This window comes from Coregonus clupeaformis, chromosome 12, assembly GCF_020615455.1.
Source record: "Coregonus clupeaformis isolate EN_2021a chromosome 12, ASM2061545v1, whole genome shotgun sequence".
In the NCBI taxonomy this organism is placed as follows: Eukaryota; Metazoa; Chordata; class Actinopteri; order Salmoniformes; family Salmonidae; genus Coregonus; species Coregonus clupeaformis.
This window is the reverse complement of record NC_059203.1, coordinates 46428981-46450478: the sequence shown is the minus strand read 5'-3', so window position 1 is coordinate 46450478 and position 21498 is coordinate 46428981. Positions and strand designations below refer to the sequence as shown.

Below are 21498 nucleotides of genomic sequence, written 5' to 3'. Positions count from 1 at the left end.
GCATTTACAAAGCCGCTGTCAGCAAGACTCACTGTGACACTTCTCTGCACCATGTGAGCGACACAGTTCATGTGTTCATAGCGTGTAAGTCGAATTGCGGCAACCATGTTGCGTGCACTGTCAGTCCCAATGGTTGTAGTCTTGCCCTCGATGTCCCACTCACGTGCAACAGACAGGAACTGTTCTTTACAAGCCTCCGCAAAATGACGCTCCTCAGTTTTTAATATAGTCAGCGCAAAAGACTTCAGTTCCCACGTGTCACTGATTAAATGTGCAGTTACTCCGAGGTAATTGTTGTTACTCACTGATGTCCAATGGTCTCCTGTCAGGGCGATATGATTTACTTGAGCCAAGACCTCTTTCCTTTTTTCTTTTTCGTTTTCATAGAGCTCGTGGATTTTCTTCATAACTGTGGCTCTTGACGGTGGCTTATAGAATGAGTCTTGAGACGCCACTTGCAAAACATCAAGGAAACCTGAGTCTTCTACAATGCTAATGGATCTACAATCCTTTGCAATCCATTTTGCTATTGTGTTGGTCAAATTATCTGAGGTTGATTTTGTTAATTGCCTGCAAACATTCAGCGTGGTCTGGCGCAAACCACTTGCTGAATCTGACGGCCCAGCAAACGCATGTTTGGCGTTGACATGGTACTTCAAGCTTGAACAGCTCCGGTGAAATTGAAACTCCTTCTTACAAATCTTGCAAATAACCTTGTACTTGTTAACTGTACCATCATCATTCTTTTTATATTTGAATCCGTCAATAGGCCCACTTTGCTCACCTTGCTCCATCTCGCCTCTAGCTCCCAACCACTTTCCTGACCTGAATAATTTGTCACACTGCGCATGCGTGAAATGCGTTAAAAAAATTGACGTAATTAACAGCAAACAACGAATTAACGTCGTTAACGCGCTATTTTTGACAGCCCTAATATATATATATATACTACATTTGACTGTCTTTCATCCTGCTCATTTCAATGGGGACATTTGAGTGGTAAGGCTAAAGTATTGGTCTCTGCAGGTTTTCGCTCTAACCCCAGTTGTAACTAACCTGGTTCAGTTTATCAACTAGCTAATTATTAGAATCAGGTGTGCTAGGTTAGGGTTGTAGTGAAAATGTACAGTACAGTAGCTCTCCGGGAACAGGGTTGGAGTGAATGTCAGGGGAGGTGCATCTGCGACAGCCGAAAGTCGGACACTAATGTGGTTTTCCAACAGCAAGGCTCAGATCAACATGGCAGTGTTGCCATAGTTTATAAACGTTTTTCTTAATAATGTCGAAATAAACGTATCTCCAACCCAGAGGAGGCTGGTGGGAGGAGCTATAGGAGGATGGGCTCATTGTAAAGGCTGGAATGGAATAAATGGAACGTATCAAACATGGAAACCACATGTTTGACTCCATTCCATTTAAACCCTAACCCTAACCTTAACCTCACTTTAACCATAACCAGGGGTCAAAGTATATTTGATTTATTCCCAGTACAGGACCTCTTATGTGTGCGTCTACCTTTGAATGTGGCATAAACACAACCAGTCATGATTAAAGAGTATATTGAGTAGAACGTCATTAGATATAGTCTCAAATATGTTATTTTTTTTAAGCGCAACGGGGCTGGCAGGTAGGATTGTGTTTCTCCCTGTCTCTGGCCCGCACTCCAGTTCAGTAGGTGGCGGCAATGCACCATAACGTTGGATGCCAACCGCCGATAAACCCCACTGAAGAAGAAGAACCAGTCATGATGATGCTTTCATCTGATTGTCAAACAATTACTTCAAAAGCATGTAGGCAACCTGTACACATTACTCAGGGACGGCTCAACGACGGGGTAGGGGAATAGTTTTTAAGCCTCATTTAGATATTTTTCTGCTTATTATTTCCGACATTTGGTAGGCTATTTGTTAGTCAACTTGTCTATAATTAGATGCATGCAGCTTCTCTTCTGTCATTACTTGATGCTTATCTAGAATACCAAATAAAGCCTTTCTCACCAGAATGTCATAAATCGATAGAATCATCAACAATCAGGTCGACATCAGTAAAGTTTTCTCTTTAATTTCTGCTTCTCTCACGGAGTGAGGACGTTTAGGGACCAGGGAGATTTCCAAATGACATCGGTGACCGGTTTAAAGGAAATGAAAAGCTGTGAAAACGATCCAACATGTTTCTGATAGTATTTCAGTTCGTGTTAGATGCATATTCTATGTGGTTGAAGATGAAATACTGTCAGCTTTTATGTCTCTGAAAGAAATTGCACGTTTATGCTACAGAACAGGTCCCTAAATGCACAATCTCAAGATGCTGAAAGAAATAAAAAATATTTCTCCACTCCTGTTCCCAAGACAAAATTAACATTTGGTCTATCATTTTACAGCGAGGAATACTTCATTCAGCAGGAGTTAATATTATAAAAGGCTACAGTCAGTGTCCAGACTTCAGTTACTATTCCGGCATCCATACAGTGCCATTTGGTAAATGCAAAGAGACATCACTTATAAAACACCAAAAAGTGTTATGAATGACATCGGTGATTGTCATTCATTAGGCCTACACAAGTATTTTAACTTGAATTGATGCGTAGCCTACACTGCTGTTCGCGCCTGTCTGCCTCGGCCACTCATCTCTGCCTTGGCAAAATGTCAGCGTTATCATTGAACCACACCACATTTTGGAGCGTATTCCAGAAGTTTAAGCATATTCGCTAATTTCTCATGCGACTGACATGCGGTAATGATAAATAGTGTAATAGCCTACAGCTTTAATTATTGTGATAGGCTCATGTTTTACCGGTATGGCGTAGGCCTACCCCCACTATTTATTTTGTTGGTACTCCGTACCAAACCTTTCCGGTTTACGTTCACTCTTGACCATCACCCTTACCTAACCCCAAACCTTTTAAATGTCAACTTCAATGGGGTAGGGACGTTTAATCGTTCATTAGGGGTATTCATTTCAGGGCATCATTAAACTTTTTTAGAAAGAAAGTGCATCAGATTAGTTAATTAACTTTTTCAGAATAAAAGTTAACTATATCATGTCGATCCATAAAATTAGAATAACGTTAAATTCTCTTATTTTCAAGACGCAAATTGCATCGCATCCATCAGATTAATTCGTACTGCATCTACATTTATTTTACATTTACTAGATTTAATTTCCCAAATCTGACCTCCATCGACTGTTTGGCGTGTCCTGGAACATATCCATTAGAAATGCGCACTGCGCAGCATAAGTAAGTGATGTTCGGGAACTCCAACATGTCTCATCGATAGAGCGAGGTAAGGGCAAAGATTATGGATATACTGACAAGATACATGTCTCTCCGCCCTAACCTCGAGTCGTTGGGGGCATTGGCGGGCTGTCTAGCTCCACTGGATACATCTCATTATTGTAATCTTATTTTGAATATTCGATGAGTTGTTGACGTCAACTGCCTGTATTCAATGTAGAGAGATGCTACTAGCCTCATGACATGAATATGCATAGCTATCTCGAGACAACTCCGATATAAAGTGTTTTTTCTCAAAGTTTTCGGGATGTCACGTGTCCTACTTATATCGGTACACTCGTTACAACTTAAGCATTATGACAATTATTTTCGATCAAATAAACCTAACGTAGCAAATAAGCCATACATTTTGTTGTTGACCAAATTCGACGCTCTCATTGACCGCCATACAAAAACTCCTTGCCTGGAGGGTGAAACAACACCACCTGTTGGAGGGAGACAGATTTTCCACCGAGTTTGGTCTCTCTCTCTTCGGTTAGGGTTGGTTGTTATCAAGTCGTACATTTCCGAGTTTCCTACTTCCGACTAGCATTATTAGCCACACAACTAGCATGCCACTTGTTCGATTGTATGTAGCTAGTTGCTGCGCTCTACGCTTTGATATATTTTTTGAATGACATTTGAACAGATTGGTCGTCATTTACAAGGAAATACAAGAGGACTCAGTTGTAGGATACACATCAAGTGTTAAATTAGCTAGAGATAGCAGGCTAGAGTACTGTAGACTGTCAACCCTCGGTGAGGAATTGGGAGTCATCAAAGCCACAAGTTAGCTAACAGAGTGACTAGTCAACTAGCTACTACTTAGATAACAGCTACTGTAGGTCTTCAAAAAGACGTATCTTCAATTGAGCATTCACATTTTCTGGGAACCGAGTGATTGAAGCAGTTGGAGTTTCTTTCTTTGTTTACTACTGTAGCTAGCTAAAGTTTAAAGTCCTGTTAGCAACCACGTCTTCATGGGGATGAGTCGAATAGAATGTATATTTTTTAGTGAGTTTCACCCCACACTGGGACCAAAGATTACAGTGAGGGGAAAAAAGTATTTGATCCCCTGCTGATTTTGTACGTTTGCCCACTGACAAAGACATGATCAGTCTATAATTTTTATGGTAGGTTTATTTGAACAGTGAGAGACAGAATAACAACAAAACAATCCAGAAAAACGCATGTCAAAAATGTTATAAATTGATTTGCATTTTAATGAGGGAAATAAGTATTTGACCCCTCTGCAAAACATGACCTAGTACTTGGTGGCAAATCAGAGGTCAGGCGTTTCTTGTAGTTGGCCACCAGGTTTGCACACATCTCAGGAGGGATTTTGTCCCACTCCTCTTTGCAGATCTTCTCCAAGTCATTAAGGTTTCGAGGCTGACGTTTGGCAACTCGAAGCTTCAACTCCCTCCACAGATTTTCTATGGGATTAAGGTCTGGAGACTGGCTAGGCCACTCCAGGACCTTAATGTGCCTCTTCTTGAGCCACTCCTTTGTTGCCTTGGCTGTGTGTTTTGGGTCATTGTCATGCTGGAATACCCATCCACGACCCATTTTCAATGCCCTGGCTGAGGGAAGGAGGTTCTCACCCAAGATTTGACGGTACATGGCCCCATCCATCGTCCCTTTCATGCGGTGAAGTTGTCCTGTCCCCTTAGCAGAAAAACACCCCCAAAGCATAATGTTTCCACCTCCATGTTTGACGGTGGGGATGGTGTTCTTGGGGTCATAGGCAGTATTCCTCCTCCTCCAAACACGGCGAGTTGAGTTAATGCCAAAGAGCTCGATTTTGGTCTCATCTGACCACAACACTTTCACCCAGTTCTCCTCTGAATCATTCAGATGTTCATTGGCAAACTTCAGACAGGCCTGTATATGTGCTTTCTTGAGCAGGGGGACCTTGCGGGCGCTACAGGATTTCAGTCCTTCACGGCGTAGTGTGTTACCAATTGTTTTCTTGGTGACTATGGTCCCAGCTGCCTTGAGATCATTGACAAGATCCTCCTGTGTAGTTCTGGGCTGATTCCTCACTGTTCTCATGATCATTGCAACTCCACGAGGTGAGATCTTGCATGGAGCCCCAGGCCGAGGGAGATTGACAGTTCTTTTGTGTTTCTTCCATTTGCGAATAATCGCACCAACTGTTGTCACCTTCTCACCAAGCTGCTTGGCGATGGTCTTGTAGCCCATTCCAGCTTTGTGTAGGTCTACAATCTTGTCCCTGACATCCTTGGAGAGCTCTTTGGTCTTGGCCATGGTGGAGAGTTTGGAATCTGAGTGATTGATTGCTTCTGTGGACAGGTGTCTTTTATAAAGGTAACAAGCTGAGATTAGGAGCGCTCCCTTTAAGAGTGGGCTCCTAATCTCAGCTCGTTAACTGTATAAAAGACACCTGGGAGCCAGAAATCTTTCTGATTGAGAGGGGGTCAAATACTTATTTCCCTCATTAAAATGTAAATCAATTTATAACATTTTTGACATGTGTTTTTCTGGATTTTGTTGTTATTCTGTCTCTCACTGTTCAAATAAACCTACCATTAAAATTATAGACTGATCATTTCTTTGTCAGTGGGCAAACATACAAAATCAGCAGAGGATCAAATACTTTTTTCCCTCACTGTACCTACCAAGTAGGTGTACAATACAGTATGTTTTGTTGACAGGTTTTGCAATGAGTGTCCAGCCACTTTGACCTCAGTCAATGCCATACAGCACTCATTCCGTAGCCTCCAACTGCTCTTAAACGCTAGTTAAAATAAATGCATGCTCTTCAATCGAACGCTGCTTGCACCCGCCCGCCCGACTAGAATCACTACTCTCGGTGGGTCTGACTTAGAATATGTGGACAACTACAAATACCTAGGTGTCTGGTTAGACCGTAAACTCTCCTTCCAGACTCACATTAAGCATCTCCAATCCAAAGTTAAATATAGAATCGGCTTCCTATTTCGCAACAAAGCCTCCTTCAGTCATGCTGCCAAACATGCCCTCGTAAAACGGGACTATCCTACCGATCCTTGACTTCGGCGATGTCATTTACAAAATAGCCTCCAATGCTCTACTCAGCAAATTGGATGTAGTCTATCACAGTGCCATCCGTTTTGTCACCAAAGCCCCATATACTACCCACCATTGTGACCTGTACGCTCTCGTTGGCTGGCCCACACTACATATTCGTCGCCAAACCCACTGGCTCCAGGCCATCTATAAATCACTGTTAGGCAAATCCCCGCCTTATCTTAGCTCATTGGTCACCATAGCAACACCCACCCGTAGTATGCGCTCCAGCAGGTATATCTCACTGGTCATCCCCAAAGCCAACATCTCCTTTGGCCGCCATTCCTTCCAGTTCTCTGCTGCAAATGACTGGAACGAACTGCAAAAATCTCTGAAGCTGGAGACTCTTATCTCCCTCACTAACTTTAAGCATCAGTTGTCAGAGCAGCTTACCGATCACTGCACCTGTACACAGCCCATCTGTAATTAGCCCACCCAACTACCTCATCCCCATATTGTTATTTACATTGTTATTTATTTTGCTCATTTGCACCCCAGTATCCCTATTTGCACATCATCTTCTGCACATTATTTAACCAGGTAAGCCAGTTGAGAACAAGTTCTCATTTACAACTGCGACCTGGCCAAGATAAAGCAAAGCAGTGCGATAAAAACAACAACAACACAGTTACATATGGAATGAACAAAACGTACAGTCAATAACACAATAGAAAATCTATATACAGTGTGTCTCCCTGGAGACTAGTGCTATTTTCCAAAACATTACTAGGTCTGAATGTCATATAGGATATATATATAGAACAAAGTATTAATGTTTCTCTTTATTTTGCAGCTGGAGAGTGGGTTCATATCGAATGAGGAGAGCAAACAGAAACTGCTACCCATTATGTCCACGTTGTTAGAGGAGCTCAATGCTACTGGAGCCTGCACCTTGCCCATCGGTATGTGTGTGCAATTGCAATTTGTGAGACAATCGTTTAAAGGTCAAACCCCAATATCTCAGTTTCACACAAGCTTCTTCCCTCCCTCTTATTCAGATGAGTCCAATACAATCAACCTGAAGCTGATTGAGCAGCGCAGGGACCCTCTGACCGTGCAGGAGTACAATGTGCCTGTCTTCACTCAGTGCAAGGACCACTTCATCAAATCCCAGTGGGATCTCACCACTCAACAGGTAGGCCTACCACCACACTGATAGCAGCTCACACAGATACACCCATGGCTCATCCATAGTGAAAGCTAGCCCAATGTTGGACTAAAGGAGCCTAACGTTACTTCTTAGTCCAAGGACCTTACAGGCTCTGTTTAAAGGGCGAATTGGCTCTGCAAGCCAAAACAGCCAAAATTCTCCATCAAAACATGAATTGATTCTCAATTGCGCTACGGTTCTAGAAACATAAATCCCTCTACTTTCATATCACATCTAAATAATTTCACAAATGCAAAATACACACTTACTGTACACTGTTTTAACTGTTTTTAACACATTTGTAGCCAACAGTATTTTTCAGTGACAACACGTTTGCGGCGTCTGCCTTCCGTTTACACATAAGTGTTAGGAGATACAGATGACTAATTAGCACAGGTAATCCACTCTGTCTTCCGTATCTTTTCCGTAAACAAGGGCTGTAACATGGAAATATGGCCGTGTGGGAACCCTTTCCCTATAAAGGTGTGTATCAATTTAACCTTTTGTTATTTTAAAATGATTTCTCACCGATACGAAAGTTATGGTCCTTATGCTTCCAAAACCGTACCGCAAGTGATGCATGTTAATGTTCAGACCGAGCATCGCGGCTCTTAACAAAACTCCCCCCTACAGTCGACGCCTTCGTCCCATGACTTTTTTGTGTAATGGAACTGATAGTCATGGGCTAACCAGAGAGCATACCTACTATAACGAGTGTGGCTGACATCACATCAAGGGTTTCAGAGAAACAATGATCTGTCTATTCTTAGTGTAATGTCATCATGAAACTGTCTCAGATTAAAGCACTGTTGAAAATTTTGTAAAAAATGTGTTGAATTTTATTGTAGATCCTGGCCTACATTGATGGGTTCAGGCATATCCAGAAGATATCTGCAGAAGCGGATGTTGAACTTAATTTAGTCCGGATCGCCGTACAGAATTTACTGTGAGTAGTTTGAAACTGGTAATATGATGCTACAGAAAATGAAACATTTCCCTATGAAACCATGGAATAGATTCTACCAGATTTTTTTTTCTCACAGGTATTATGGTGTTGTAACCTTGGTGTCAATATTTCAGGTATTAAAACCCTCAGTAATGATACCTTCTTTACATAATGTGTCTTCTTCATGTGAAATGTGTGTGTGTCTACAGTCCTGTTGACTCACAGTATGTTGTGTGTCTCCAGTACTCCAATGTGTACTGCACAACCCCTAAAGTCCAGAGCCTGATAGATGACAGGTCCATTCAGGCGGAGTGTCTCAGCTATGTCACCAAGCATGGTAACAATCAGTTTGGGAAGTTGTAGTCAGAAAGAGTTTGAATTTATTACAGTCAGTGTATAACTTCTGTTTCAGGACAGAAGAGAGCCCGTTTAAGGGATGTGTTCCAGCTGTACTGCGGTCTGACTCCAGGCACCACTGTTTGCGATCTTTGCTCCCGCTACTCGCAGCAGCTGCAGAGAGTAGATGAGAGGTGAGTCATCAATCCTCCATGATGTTTATGCTGCTGACATGGACCACGAAGTATGGTATGAATATTTATGCCGAGAAGTGTATATAATAGTGTTATTGTTGTTGATATCATGTGATGCTCAACAGGAGGCTGATCCATTATGGGCTGATGAAGGCTCTAATTCGTCTGCTGCAGAAGTATCCTTTTAAGGTGACCCGTGACGAAAGGAGCCGCCCGCCACGCCTTTACACTGGTTGCCATAGTTACGTTGAAATCTGCTGCAAGACAGGTACGTTTGAAGGCATTTCTGATGGCCGGTCACATGATTAATGGTTTTATAGTGATGACGAATGTGTCTAGGAGGATGAATCATTAGACTGGATAAGTATTTTGAGAAATATGTCAATACTCTGTGGTCTCTCTCTGCAGGAATGAGCTACAAAGAGCTGGACGAGCGTTTGGAGAATGACCCAAACATCATTGTGTGCTGGAAGTGATACCCTGGCTTAATCAGCAACCACACTGACTTTGATGCAGATAGAGCAAGCCCTCTCTCAAACAAAGACAGGCAGAGCCACATGAGGTCCCATTGTACGAAAACAGAAGCCTCCTGCTCGTCTCCCATCTGATGCACAAGACAGCCTGCTGTCCAGGAGAGACAAAGTGAAGCAACCGCGGCTAAAGATGCCTTAAACAGACTTCTTCCTATCCCTGAAATGTTCTGGAAAATATGTGTATTCAAAGGCTGAGACTAAGGTATTTTTATACTACAATTATGTCACTTGTTATCCTCAGGTTTTTCCAATCCAGACTCTTGAAGCAATCATTGTTGTGGGATAGTTTCATTCAGAACAATGAATGGACGAATTCAAAAAGACCACAAAACGAGGAACATTATGCTTATTGATTAATTGTGCAAAAACTCTACTGTATATACCAACTCTTTGCAATAATAAAGATGCATTGTCGTCGTGACCCACTGTCTGACTGTTTATCTTGCTCACCTCACCTAGTCTAATGATTATTAGTGGCCACCTTGGCCTCTTCCTCTCTGCCAAGGGTTACCTCGGTGGTCTCACCTCGGGGGTCTTTTTGTACCTCTGTCTCTTGTGGTCATGCTGTCTGTAATGCGCACGCGTATGTATCCAGTAACCATGCCAACCACGGGTAACAGAATGTAAAGTGAGTTAGCACGTCAAACTGCCTCAGTTTCCACAGTTTCCCTCAACTCAGCCTTTTTTGGTGCAAACATTTATTGTCGGGGATATGGAAACCTCTGTTATTTTTCCCGGAGAGGCAGAAGGATATGTCCAAAATCTGGAAACATTCTCACTCAGGGACATTGGCTCTCCAAGGTACAGTATGTCTGGCTACTACTAGGAGCTAACGTTAGCTAGCTAGCTAACAACAAAGACCAGCTCTGATGATAATGCCTGCTAGACAAAAGTTGCAAGCTAGCTCGCGTTTATTCAGATTCGTGGCAGCCGTGTTCCATTCATTGCTTTTTATTTGATTGACAGGTGGTTCAGACAGCATGAGTACATAGAGAAACTCAACATGCAGGCGATATTGAACGCTTCAGCCACTCAGGACGAGTTCGTCAAGGAGCTCCTTGTGTCACTGGGAAAGGTAATAACTGTTTTATATAACGCTAGATTAGCTGTCACCTGTACAGGTGTGTTATGTTGTCTCCGTTTTTTTTTATGGACCAAAAAGATACTGCACAGGTTACTGCACATGTAAACAGGTAATTGATTGTCCCCTTTTTTCACCCTAGATCCCCACCCTGGTCCATGAGATGATTCTGGTAGAGCTTTGGAAACAGAAGGTGTTTCCTATTCTCTGTCAGCTCCAGGACTTCAATCCGAAGAGCACCTTTCCTCTGTACATGGTGGTGAGTGCATATACCAGGGGGGATATTTCGTTTTGGGTTTAAAAAAATAGAAACATTTCCAGGAATTCAGCAAAACATTTGTTTAATTTAGGAAATCTGTTCTCAAGTATTCCCACGAATAAAAAACAGATTTGATCGTGTCTCGATGTATAGTAATTAAGGTATGAAATTATTATTTTCAAATACAATTTCTTTTTGGGCTTAGTTGTGGTCAATTTGCAGTGTACACATTATTATAATTATGTTCCTTCCCCCGACAATCCGCTCTGACAAAAATATTCAGACCCCATCGCTGCCAAAGGTGCTTCAACAAAGTACTGAGTAAAGGGTCTGAGTACTTATGTAAATAAGGTATTTCTGTTTTTTATTATGGGGTATTATTTGTCATTATGGGGTATTGTGTGTAGATTGATGAGATTTTTTATAAATTTTTATCCATTTTAGAATAAGGCTGGAATGTAACAACATTTGGAAAAAGTCAAGGGGTCTGAATACTTTCCGAATGCACTGTACAGGTACAACATGTACAGGGTACAACAGCAGTGCATGTTGTACTAACTGTAAGTCGCTCTGGATAAGAGCGTCTGCTAAATGACTAAAATGTAAATGTACCTGTACACTAGGGTGACCACATTTAAAATACCAAAATCTGGACAACGGGAAGATTTTGCGGAACAGTGTAGCCTACAATAATAAATTCCACTCCACCTAGTGAGCTGTTTAAGTTTAGCTGGAATTTAGCCCGAAAGAATTTGACAAATGTGATTGGTTGATGATATGACATTGGCCTACGTCTCATCTTGAGCTGCAAAGAATATCTTATCTCAACAACCATTGGAGAGGTGTTTACCACATCCTTATGATATAGCCTATATCTTGATGTAGTCCAATGTCTTATCGTCAACCAATCACATTTGTCAAATTTCTGGCTAAATTCCAGCTAAACTTGAAGAGGACAGTTAACTACTTACAAAAATAGTACTTCTAATGAAGAGTTAACAAAATTAAGTAAATAGCCTTATTAGACTGAAAGATATAAGGTCATTTCGTTAAAATTGTGAGGCTCTCCATGCTCATTAGTTGCTCATTCAACATTTTCGCTGCTGCTTCAAACAATCCCGAGATAAGTCTCCCTTCCTAACTGTTTTACAATGTGACGGCAAAAGAGAGGTTAGAATGTCAATTCTCATCAAATGAATAGGAAGTCTGACTGATTTTTTTGGGGTAAATTAGTGGTGTTTTAATTTGTTGATAAAATGCGGGACATTGTTTGGTCTAGGGACAAAGGGCCAAAATGTGTGACTGAGTGGCGCAGTGGTCTAAGGCACTGCATCGCAGTGCTAACTGTGCCACCGGCCGCGACCGGGAGACTCATGGGCGGCGCACAATTGGCCCAGCGTCGTCCAGGGTAGGGGTGGGAATGGCCGGCAGGGATGTAGCTCAGTTGATAGAGCATGGCGTTTGCAACGCCAGGGTTGTGGGTTCGATTCCCACGGGGGGCCAGTATATATATATATTTTTAAAAATATGTATTCACTAACTGTAAATCGCTCTGGATAAGAGCGTCTGCTAAATGACTAAAATGTAAATGTAAATGTCCCACACAATGGTCACTACTGTACACTCCCTAGATGTTTCCATCTAATTTCCGCTTCTCCCTTCTCATCTATAGATTCACCATGAGGCTACAATCATCAACCTGCTTGAGACAATTATGTTTCACAAGGTGAGAACTTATTTGTACACTTGCCTCAGTACCAGCACAATGTATGCAGTGTCTGTTTGACATCACATAGGCTACAGTATGTCCTAAATACATTTTGTTTCTGTGTTTGTTGGTTACAGGACTCCTGTGACGCAGCAGACGACTCAGTCCTGGACCTGGTGGACTACTGCCACCGCAAACTAACCCTTCTGGCCAGCAGAGCATCAAGAGATGACACCCCAACCCAAGACAGACTCAGTCACACAGAGAGTGGAGAATCATCCTCTATACAGGTACAGGGTGGATTCCTCTTTACAGGAGCTGTCTGGGTTCCAGCTACAACGTTATAGTCAGGCCATTGCAAGTCAGGATGGTGGATTTACTTTGGTCAGTGGTGTGGATTGTAAGTGTTCTGTTGTGCTGTGTGTCTGATGCAGGATTTGCAGAGTCAGAATGCAGCATTAGAGTTTGAAATTTCCCTCAAGGCTCTGTCTGTCCTGCGTTACATCACTGACCATACGGACAGGTGGGAAATTAGCATTCACATATACTTTTTCAAATACCTTACCTACTATCAAAAAGTCATTCTGTCATGTAGTGAAATGTATTGTTTGTGATTTCTCTCTCACACACAGCATCAGTGTGATCAATAGGATGCTGTGCACCCATAACCTGCCCTGTGTGCTGGTACAGCTGGTAGAGCACAGCCCCTGGAGTCGCTATTCAGCAGGTTGGTCACTGAACGTGTATTCATGCAAATGGTCAAAATGGATCATACAATTTCCACATACCCCCATCTATGGGATAATATGATTATATCAAAACAATGGCCATCTTTTTACCTACATAGCCTTGTTGTTACAGTGTAGTACTAGAAATGTGCATGCCCCGCCCACCTGAGGATCTGTCTTTTTCAGCCATCTATTTCCTGTGTTTGAGGGGTGCAAAATCCACTTGTCCTGTGGCTTTCATACTCTTGCTTGTGCCTGTCGTTTTTTCCTGTAAATGTTACGACTGCGTTAATGTTTGTAAAGACCTGTCAAACACACTCCAGTTATGGCTGAAATGAGCTCAATGGAATACATTGGCTTTCTGTTTAATCTTTTGCCTTGCAAAGGTATTCATCCCCCTTGGCGTTTTTCCTATTTTGGTGCATTACAACCTGTAATTGAAATTGATTTTGATTTAGATTTCCTGTAATGGAATGGAAGTGAAATGAAAAAAATAACTTGTTTCAAAAAAATAAATAACGTAAAAGTGGTGTGTGCATATGTATTCACCCACTTTGCTATGAAGCCCCTAAATAAGATCTGGTACAAACAATTACCTTCAGAAGTCACATAATTAGTTAAATAAAGTCCACCTGTGTGCAATCTAAGTGTCACATGATCTCAGTATATATACACTTGTTCTGAAAGGCCCCAGAGTCTGCAACACCACTAAGCAAGGGGCACCACCAAGCAAACGGCACCATGAAGACCAAGGAGCTCTCCAAACAGGTCAGGGACAAAGTTGTGGAGAAGTACAGATCAGGGTTGGGTTATAAAAAAATATCTGAAACTTTGAACATCCCACAGAGCACCATTAAATCCATTATTAAAAAATTGAAATAATATGGCACCACAACAAACCTGCCAAGAGAGGGCCGCCCACCAAAACTCACAGACCAGGCAAGGAGGGCATTAATCAGAGAGGCAACAAAGAGACCAAAGATAACCCTGAAAGAGTTGCAAAGCTCCACAGCAGAGATTGGAGTATCTATCCATAGGACCACTTTAAGCTGTACACTCCACAGAGCTGGGCTTTACGGAAGAGTGGCCAGAAAAAAGCCATTGCTTAAAGAAAAAAATAAGCAAACACGTTTAGTGTTCGCCAAAAGGCATGTGGGAGACTCCCCAAACATATGGAAGAAGGTACTCTGGTCAGATGAGACTAAAATTGAGCTTTTTGGCCATCAAGGAAAACGCTATGTCTGGTGCAAACCCAACACCTCTCATCACCCCGAGGAACACCATCCCCACAGTGAAGCATGGTGGTGGCAGCATCATGCTGTGGGGATGTTTTTCATCGGCAGGGACTGGGAAACTGGTCAGAATTGAAGGAATGATGGATGGCGCTAAATACAGGGAAATTCTTGAGGGAAACCTGTTTCAGTCTTCCAGAGATTTGAGACTGGGATGGAGGTTCACCTTCCAGCAGGACAATGACCCGAAGCATACTGCTAAAGCAACACTTGAGTGGTTTAAGGGGAAACATTTACATGTCTTGGAATGGCCTAGTCAAAGCCCAGATCTCAATACAATTGACTTTGGGGGGGTGAATAGTTATGCACGCTCAAGTTTTCAGTTTTTTTTTCTTATTTCTTGTTTGTTTCACAAAAAATACATTTTGCATCTTGAAAGTGGTAGGCATGTTGTGTAAATCAAATGATACAAACCCCCCAAAAATCCATTTTAATTCCAGGTTGTAAGGCAACAAAATAGGAAAAATGCAAAGGGTGGTGAATACTTTCGCAAGCCACTGTATAAGAACGCTAAAGGTTCGTCTGGGTTTGTGGACACTTGCGTCACAAGAAAGAGAAGAAAGATAACTTTTTATTTTGATGGGTGTTCATTTTTTGTGGAGTTGAAAAAAGTAATAATTTAATACAGTTGAAATGTTTACAAAATAGATGAGTTGAAATGAAAGTAACTTCCGAGAATGAACACTAGGATTATAGTGATATTATGTCTGATCTCGCAAACAGTGTATGTTTAGTGTAATCTAGGGCCAAGCGTGTTGATTTATAATCTGTGGGTATCTTGCTATTGACACACTTGTTGAATTATGCAAGAGAACGTGACAACAATGAGGCAGTCTAGACAGTGCAGGTAGGGTAGACAGAGCAAATGTTTGGTGGTTGCAGACCTGTTCCAAATCAAATCAAATTGTATTTGCCACATGCGCCGAATACAACAGGTGTAGACCTTACAGTGAAATGCTTACTTACAAGCCTTTAACCAACAATGCAGTTTTAAGAAAAATAAGTGTTAAGTAAAAAATAACAAATGATTAAAGAGCAGCAGTAAAATAAAATAACAGTAGAGAGGCTATATACAGGGGGTACCGGTACAGAGTAAATGTGCGGGGGCACAGGTTAGTCGAGGTAATTGAGGCAATATGTACATGTGGGTAGAGTTAAAGTGACTATGCATAGATAATAAACAGAGAGTGCAAATAGTCAGAGTAGCCATGATTAGCTGTTAAGGAGTCTTATGGCTTGGGGGTAGAAGCTGTTAAGAAGCCTTTTGGACCAAAACTTGGCGCTCCGGTACTGCTTGCCACGCAGTAGCAGAGAGAACAGTCTATGACTAGGGTGGCTGGAGTTTTTGACAATTTGTAGGGCCTTCCTCTGACACCGCCTGGTATAGAGGTCCTGGATGGCAGGAAGCTTGGCTCCAGTGATGTACTGGGCCGGATGCACTACCCTCTGTAGTGCCTTGCGGTCAGAGGCTGAGCAGTTGCCGTACCAGGCAGTGATGCAACCAGCCAGGATGCTTTTGATGGTGCAGCTGTAGAACTTTTTGAGGATCTGAGGACCCATGCCAAATCCTTTCAGTCTCCTGAGGGGGAATAGGCTTTGTCGTGCTCTCTTCACGACTGTCTTGGTGTGCTTGGACCATGATAGTTTGTTGGTGATGTGGACACCAAGGAACTTGAAGCTCTCAACCTGCTCCATTACAGCCCCGTCGATGAGAATGGGGGCGTGCTCAGTCCTCTTTTTTTCCCTGTAGTCCACAATCATCTCCTTTGTCTTGATCACGTTGAGGGAGAGGTTGTTATCCTGGCACCACACGGCCAGGCCTCTGACCTCGTCCCTATAGGCTGTCTCATCGTTGTCGGTGATCAGGCCTACCACTGTTGTGTCGTCGGCAAAATTAATGATGGTGTTGGATTCGTGCCTGGCTATGCAGTCATGGGTGAACAGGGAGTACAGGAGGGGACTGAGCACGCACCCCTGAGGGGCCCCCGTGTTGAGAATCAGCGTGGCAGATGTGTTGTTACCTACCCTTACCACCTGGGGGCGGCCTGTCAGGAAATCCAGGATCCAGTTGCAGAGTGAGGTGTTTAGTCCCAGGGTCCTTAGCTTAGTGATGAGCTTTGAGGGCACTATGGTTTTGAACGCTGAGCTGTAGTCAATGAATAGCATTCTCACGTAGGTGTTCCTCTTGTCCATGTGGGAAAGGGCAGTGTGAAGTGCAATAGAGATCTGTTGGGGCGGTATGCAAATTGGAGTGGGTCAAGGGTTTCTGGGATAATGGTGTTGATGTGAGCCGTGACCAGCCTTTCAAAGCACTTCATGGCTACAGACATGAGTGCTACAGTGGCTTGCGAAAGTATTCACCCCCCTTGGCATTTTTCCTATTTTGTTGCCTTACAACCTGGAATTAAAATGGATTTTTGGGGGGTTTGTATCATTTCATTTACACAACATGCCTACCCCTTTGAAGATGCAAAATATGTTTTATTGTGAAACAAACAAGAAGTAAGACAAAAAAAACAGAGCTTGACCGTGCATAACTATTCACCCCCCCCCCCCAAAAAAAGTCAATACATTGTAGATCCACCTTTTGCAGCAATTACAGCTGCAAGTCTTTTGAAGTGTCTCTATATGTTTGGCACATCTAGCCACTGGGATTTCTGCCCATTCTTCAAGGCAAAACTGCTCCAGCTCCTTCAAGTTGGATGGGTTCTGCTGGTGTACAGCAATCTTTAAGTCATACCACAGAATCTCAATTGGATAGAGGTCTGGGCTTTGACTAGGCCATTCCAAGACATTTAAATGTTTCCCCTTAAACTACTCAAGTGTTGCTTTAGCAGTATGCTTAGGGTCATTGTCCTGCTGGAAGGTGAACCTCCGTCCCAGTCTCAAATCTCTGGAAGACTGAAACAGGTTTCCCTCAAGATTTTCCCTGTATTTAGCGCCATCCATCATTCCTTCAATTCTGACCAGTTTCCCAGTCCCTGCCACAGCATGATGCTGCCACCACCATGCTTCACTGTGGGGATGGTGTTCTCGGGGTGATGAGAGGTGTTGGGTTTGCGCCAGACATAGTGTTTTCCTTGATGGCCAAAAAGCTCAATTTTAGTCTCATCTGACCAGAGTACCTTCTTCCATATGTTTGGGGAGTCTCCCACATGCCTTTTGGCGATCACTAAACGTGTGCTTATTTTTTTCTTTAAGCAATGGCTTTTTTCTGGCCACTCTTCGTAAAGCCCAGCTCTGTGGAGTGTACAGCTTAAAGTGGTCCTATGGAAAGATACTCCAATCTCCACTGTTGAGCTTTGCAGCTCCTTCAGGGCTATCTTTGGTCTCTTTGTTGCCTCTCTGATTAATGCCCTCCTTGCCTGGTCTGTGCGTTTTGGTGGGCGGCCCTCTCTTGGCAGGTTTGTTGTGGTGCCATATTCTTTTTTTTATAACCCAACCCTGATCTGTACTTCTCCACAACTTTGTCCCTGACCTGTTTGGAGAGCTCCTTGGTCTTCATGGTGCCGTTTGCTTGGTGGTGCCCCTTGCTTAGTGGTGTTGCAGACTATGGGGCCTTTCAGAACAGGTGTATATATACTGAGATCATGTGACACTTAGATTGCACACAGGTGGACTTTATTTAACTAATTATGTGACTTCTGATGGTAATTTGTTGCACCAGATCTTATTTAGGGGCTTCATAGCAAAGGGGGTGAATACATATGCACACACCACTTTTCCATTATTTATTTGTTTGAATTTTTTGAAACAAGTTATTTTTTTCCTTTCACTTCACCAATTTGGACTATTTTGTGTATGTTCATTACATGAAATCCAAAAATAAAATCCATTTAAATTACAGGTTGTAATGCAACAAAATAGGAAAAACGCCAAAGGGGATGAATACTTTTGCAAAGCACTGTACGGGTCGGTAGTCATTTAGGCAGGTTATCTTAGTGTTCTTGGGCACAGGGACTATGGTGGTCTGCTTGAAACATGTTGGTATTACAGACTCAGTCAGGGACATGTTGAAAATGTCAGTGAAGACACTTGCCAGTTGGTCAGCGCATGCTCGGAGTACGCCTCCTGGTAATCCTTCTGGCCCTGCGGCCTTGTGAATGTTGACCTGCTTAAAAGTCTTACTCACATCAGATACGGACAGTGTGATCACATAGTCATCCGGAACAGCTGATGCTCTCATGCATGCTTCAGTGTTGCTTGCCTCGAAGCGAGCATAGAAGGAATTTAGCTTGTCTGGTAGGCTCGTGTCACTGGGCAGCTCGCGGCTGTGCTTCCCTTTGTAGTATGTTAATTTATTCATATATGCAAATACACCCAGTAAATTTACTCAAATTAGGCACATATAATTTTCTTTATTTTAACACAAAATATAAAAAAAATACCTGATACAATAATAACATGTATATATGAGTGCATTCAAGAAAAAAAATCCCACACAAATCACTGAACTCCATTTCTTTATTTGTCCATGCCAGTAAAATGTTTTATGCGCTATAATTCAGTCAATATCTGTGGATTATAAAAATTAAAATTTTGGAATATCTTCATTCATTATCCGACTGTTACATTTATTTAAATTGTTTTTAAAACCTTTTAACCATTACGATGACCATTGCTTGGTCCTGTGTGTCTCAGTTGGTAGAGCATGGCGCTTGCAACACCAGGGTTGTGGGTTCTATTCCCATGGGGGACCAGTACGAAAAAGTATGAAAATGTATGCACTCCCTACTGGAAGTTGGTCTGAATAAGAGCTAAAATGTAAAAATGTAAAATGTAGTAAATAGCCCAACATATCACTCACTACTTGTCCTTTGTCTCCCTCTACAGGCGTGATGGAGAAGTACATTAATGGAAAATGGCAGAAGGTTCCATCCGAAGACCGTCTAAAGATGACCAAATTGGACGGCCAAGTCTGGATTGCTCTGTACAACCTGGTGCTGAAGGAAGACTGCCAAAGGAAATATGACTTCAATAACTTCAACAAGAACCAGCTCTTAAAGGTACGGCAGCCTCAGCCAGTACTGGCTCTTCTGACTATAGTGTCTTCTAAAACCGAATGGTCAAAACTAAAGCTCAGGAAGAATGTCTGTGCCAGATCATTGTCCTTTAATATCGTATCTGATCTCCCCTCTGATTAGAAGACAGATGAGGTATCCAGCTACTGTTTTGACTGCGGTGTTTCCTATTACTGTTATTTCCATGATTGTCTCTCCTTCTTGACCGTATGTGAGGATAGCATTATGAGCTCTGAGAACTCTGTGCAGGATAGCATAGGTGGTCTATCAAACAGACCACAATGCAGACCGCAGTACAATAAAAGTCTAACTCAAACTGAAACTTAAACCATGAAATGTCAGAAAATCACCCTTTTATATTTTGTGTGTAGCTACGAGGTTTCATGACAGAGGTGTTAATTGACCAGCTGCCCAACCTGGTAGAGCTCCAGCGCTTCCTCAGTCACCTCACTGTCACAGACCCTGCCCCTCCAAAGAAAGACCTAATCTTGGAACAGGTGAGGAACACACACACACACACACACACACAGGAACATGCACGCGCGCACACAGGAACATGCATGTGTGCACACACACACAGGAACATGCACACACAAAAACAATGAATTGCTGTCATACAAATAAATATAGTCATTTTACTTGTAGATTCCAGAGATGTGGAACAACATTATGCGGGACAATACAGGGAAGTGGAAAGCCATTGCCAAGTACCAAGTGAAGGAAACGTTCAACCCCTCGGAGAAGGACCTGAGACAGCAAGCACTCAGGTAATACTGAGACTGGTGACATTAGTAAAGAGACTGAATGAGACCAAATCCTTTTTCTCCCCAATTTCGTGATTACGTGCTTGTCTCATCGCTGCAACTCCCCAATGGGCTCGGGAGAGGCGAAGGTCGAGTCATGCGTCAAGCCGCTTCTTAACACCCGCTCACTTAACCCGGAAGCCAGCTGCACCAATGTGTTGGAGGAAGTCAGCCTGCAGGCGCCCGGCCCGCCACAAGGAGTCGCTAGAGCGTGATGAGCAAAGTAAAGCCCCCCCGGCCAAACCCTCCCCTAACCCGGACGACGCTGGACCAATTGTGCGCCGTTCAATGGGACTCCCGGTCACAGCCGGATCGAACCCCAGGCTGTAGTGATGCCGCAACACTGCGATGCATTGCGTTAGACCGCTGCACCACTCGGGAGGCGAGACCAAAATCTTTAAGGGAGAATTGAACATGGGATGGGATTCAGACATATAAATGTGGATCTTTCTGTCTCTGTTCCAATCTATACTGTTTTTGAATTTGAATCATCTTTGTTTAGACTGGCCCAGACCTATAACCTGGATGTGATGGAGAGTTTGATCCCTGAGAAGCCCAAGTGTGGAGCCTGTGGGGCCGAGGCTTCTAAGAGATGCTCTCGCTGCCAGAGAGAATGGTACTGCCAGAGGTAAGACTGGTTACAGTGAAACACTATACAGGGAAATGCATCTCCTTAAATAAATATCAAGAGAATGGTTCTGCCACTTTTATTTTGAATCTCTTACTAGTCTTGCAATGAAAGATGTACTCAAAAGACTATGAAAAAGCCAATGGTTTTATTCACACCCCTTGGTTCAGGAGGTTCTACTGTGTACAGCTGAATGAGATTCTAAGTGTTGTTGCTCTGTCCTTGTAGGGAATGCCAAGTGAAGCATTGGTCCAAACACAAGGTTGCCTGCCAGCTGATGGCTGAAGCCACAGAGAAGCTCCAGAAGGACCTGACCGTAACGCCTACAGAGAGAGAGGCAGACATAACTGACATATTGGACTGAGTGGTGGGAGAGAGAAGGGGCTAACAAGGTGACAAGTCAATGGACAGTTCTCCATCTAAATGCCATTTGGGATGGGATTCGAATGCAGTTGTTATGGCTTTGCACCGTT

The 21498-nt window shown here is 42.9% G+C and overlaps 2 protein-coding genes across 2 annotated transcripts; both read left to right on the top strand.

Moving 5' to 3' along the window:
* Positions 1-1738: 1738 nt before the first annotated feature.
* LOC121578414 (GATOR complex protein NPRL2-like) lies at positions 1739-9926 on the top strand. Its single transcript, XM_045223891.1, has 9 exons — positions 1739-1834; positions 7140-7248; positions 7345-7481; positions 8345-8442; positions 8540-8576; positions 8686-8779; positions 8855-8972; positions 9098-9240; positions 9381-9926. Exons 1-9 carry the CDS (start codon positions 1745-1747, stop codon positions 9446-9448), a joined length of 894 nt encoding a protein of 297 aa, XP_045079826.1. The 5' UTR covers positions 1739-1744; the 3' UTR covers positions 9449-9926.
* A 148-nt stretch (positions 9927-10074) lies between these two features.
* Positions 10075-21389, top strand: zmynd10 (zinc finger, MYND-type containing 10). The gene is made up of 12 exons (XM_041892777.2): positions 10075-10306; positions 10472-10580; positions 10729-10845; positions 12518-12571; positions 12691-12843; positions 12988-13076; positions 13186-13280; positions 19407-19579; positions 19966-20091; positions 20240-20361; positions 20900-21025; positions 21254-21389. The coding sequence occupies exons 1-12, from the start codon at positions 10218-10220 to the stop codon at positions 21387-21389; spliced, it is 1389 nt and encodes a 462-aa protein (XP_041748711.1). The 5' UTR covers positions 10075-10217.
* Positions 21390-21498: the final 109 nt, after the last annotated feature.

Excerpts from the sequence above, each read along its gene's own strand:
- LOC121578414 (XM_045223891.1), top strand. The coding sequence starts at position 1,745 with ATGATGATGCTTTCATCTGATTGTCAAACAATTACTTCAAAAGCATGT. Across the intron at positions 1,835-7,139 it reads AGGGACGGCTCAACGACGGG|CTGGAGAGTGGGTTCATATC; the intron begins GTAGGGGAATAG and ends TTTATTTTGCAG. Across the intron at positions 7,482-8,344 it reads GGGATCTCACCACTCAACAG|ATCCTGGCCTACATTGATGG; the intron begins GTAGGCCTACCA and ends ATTTTATTGTAG.
- zmynd10 (XM_041892777.2), top strand. The coding sequence starts at position 10,218 with ATGGAAACCTCTGTTATTTTTCCCGGAGAGGCAGAAGGATATGTCCAA. Across the intron at positions 10,307-10,471 it reads AGGGACATTGGCTCTCCAAG|GTGGTTCAGACAGCATGAGT; the intron begins GTACAGTATGTC and ends TTTGATTGACAG. Across the intron at positions 10,846-12,517 it reads CCTTTCCTCTGTACATGGTG|ATTCACCATGAGGCTACAAT; the intron begins GTGAGTGCATAT and ends TCTCATCTATAG.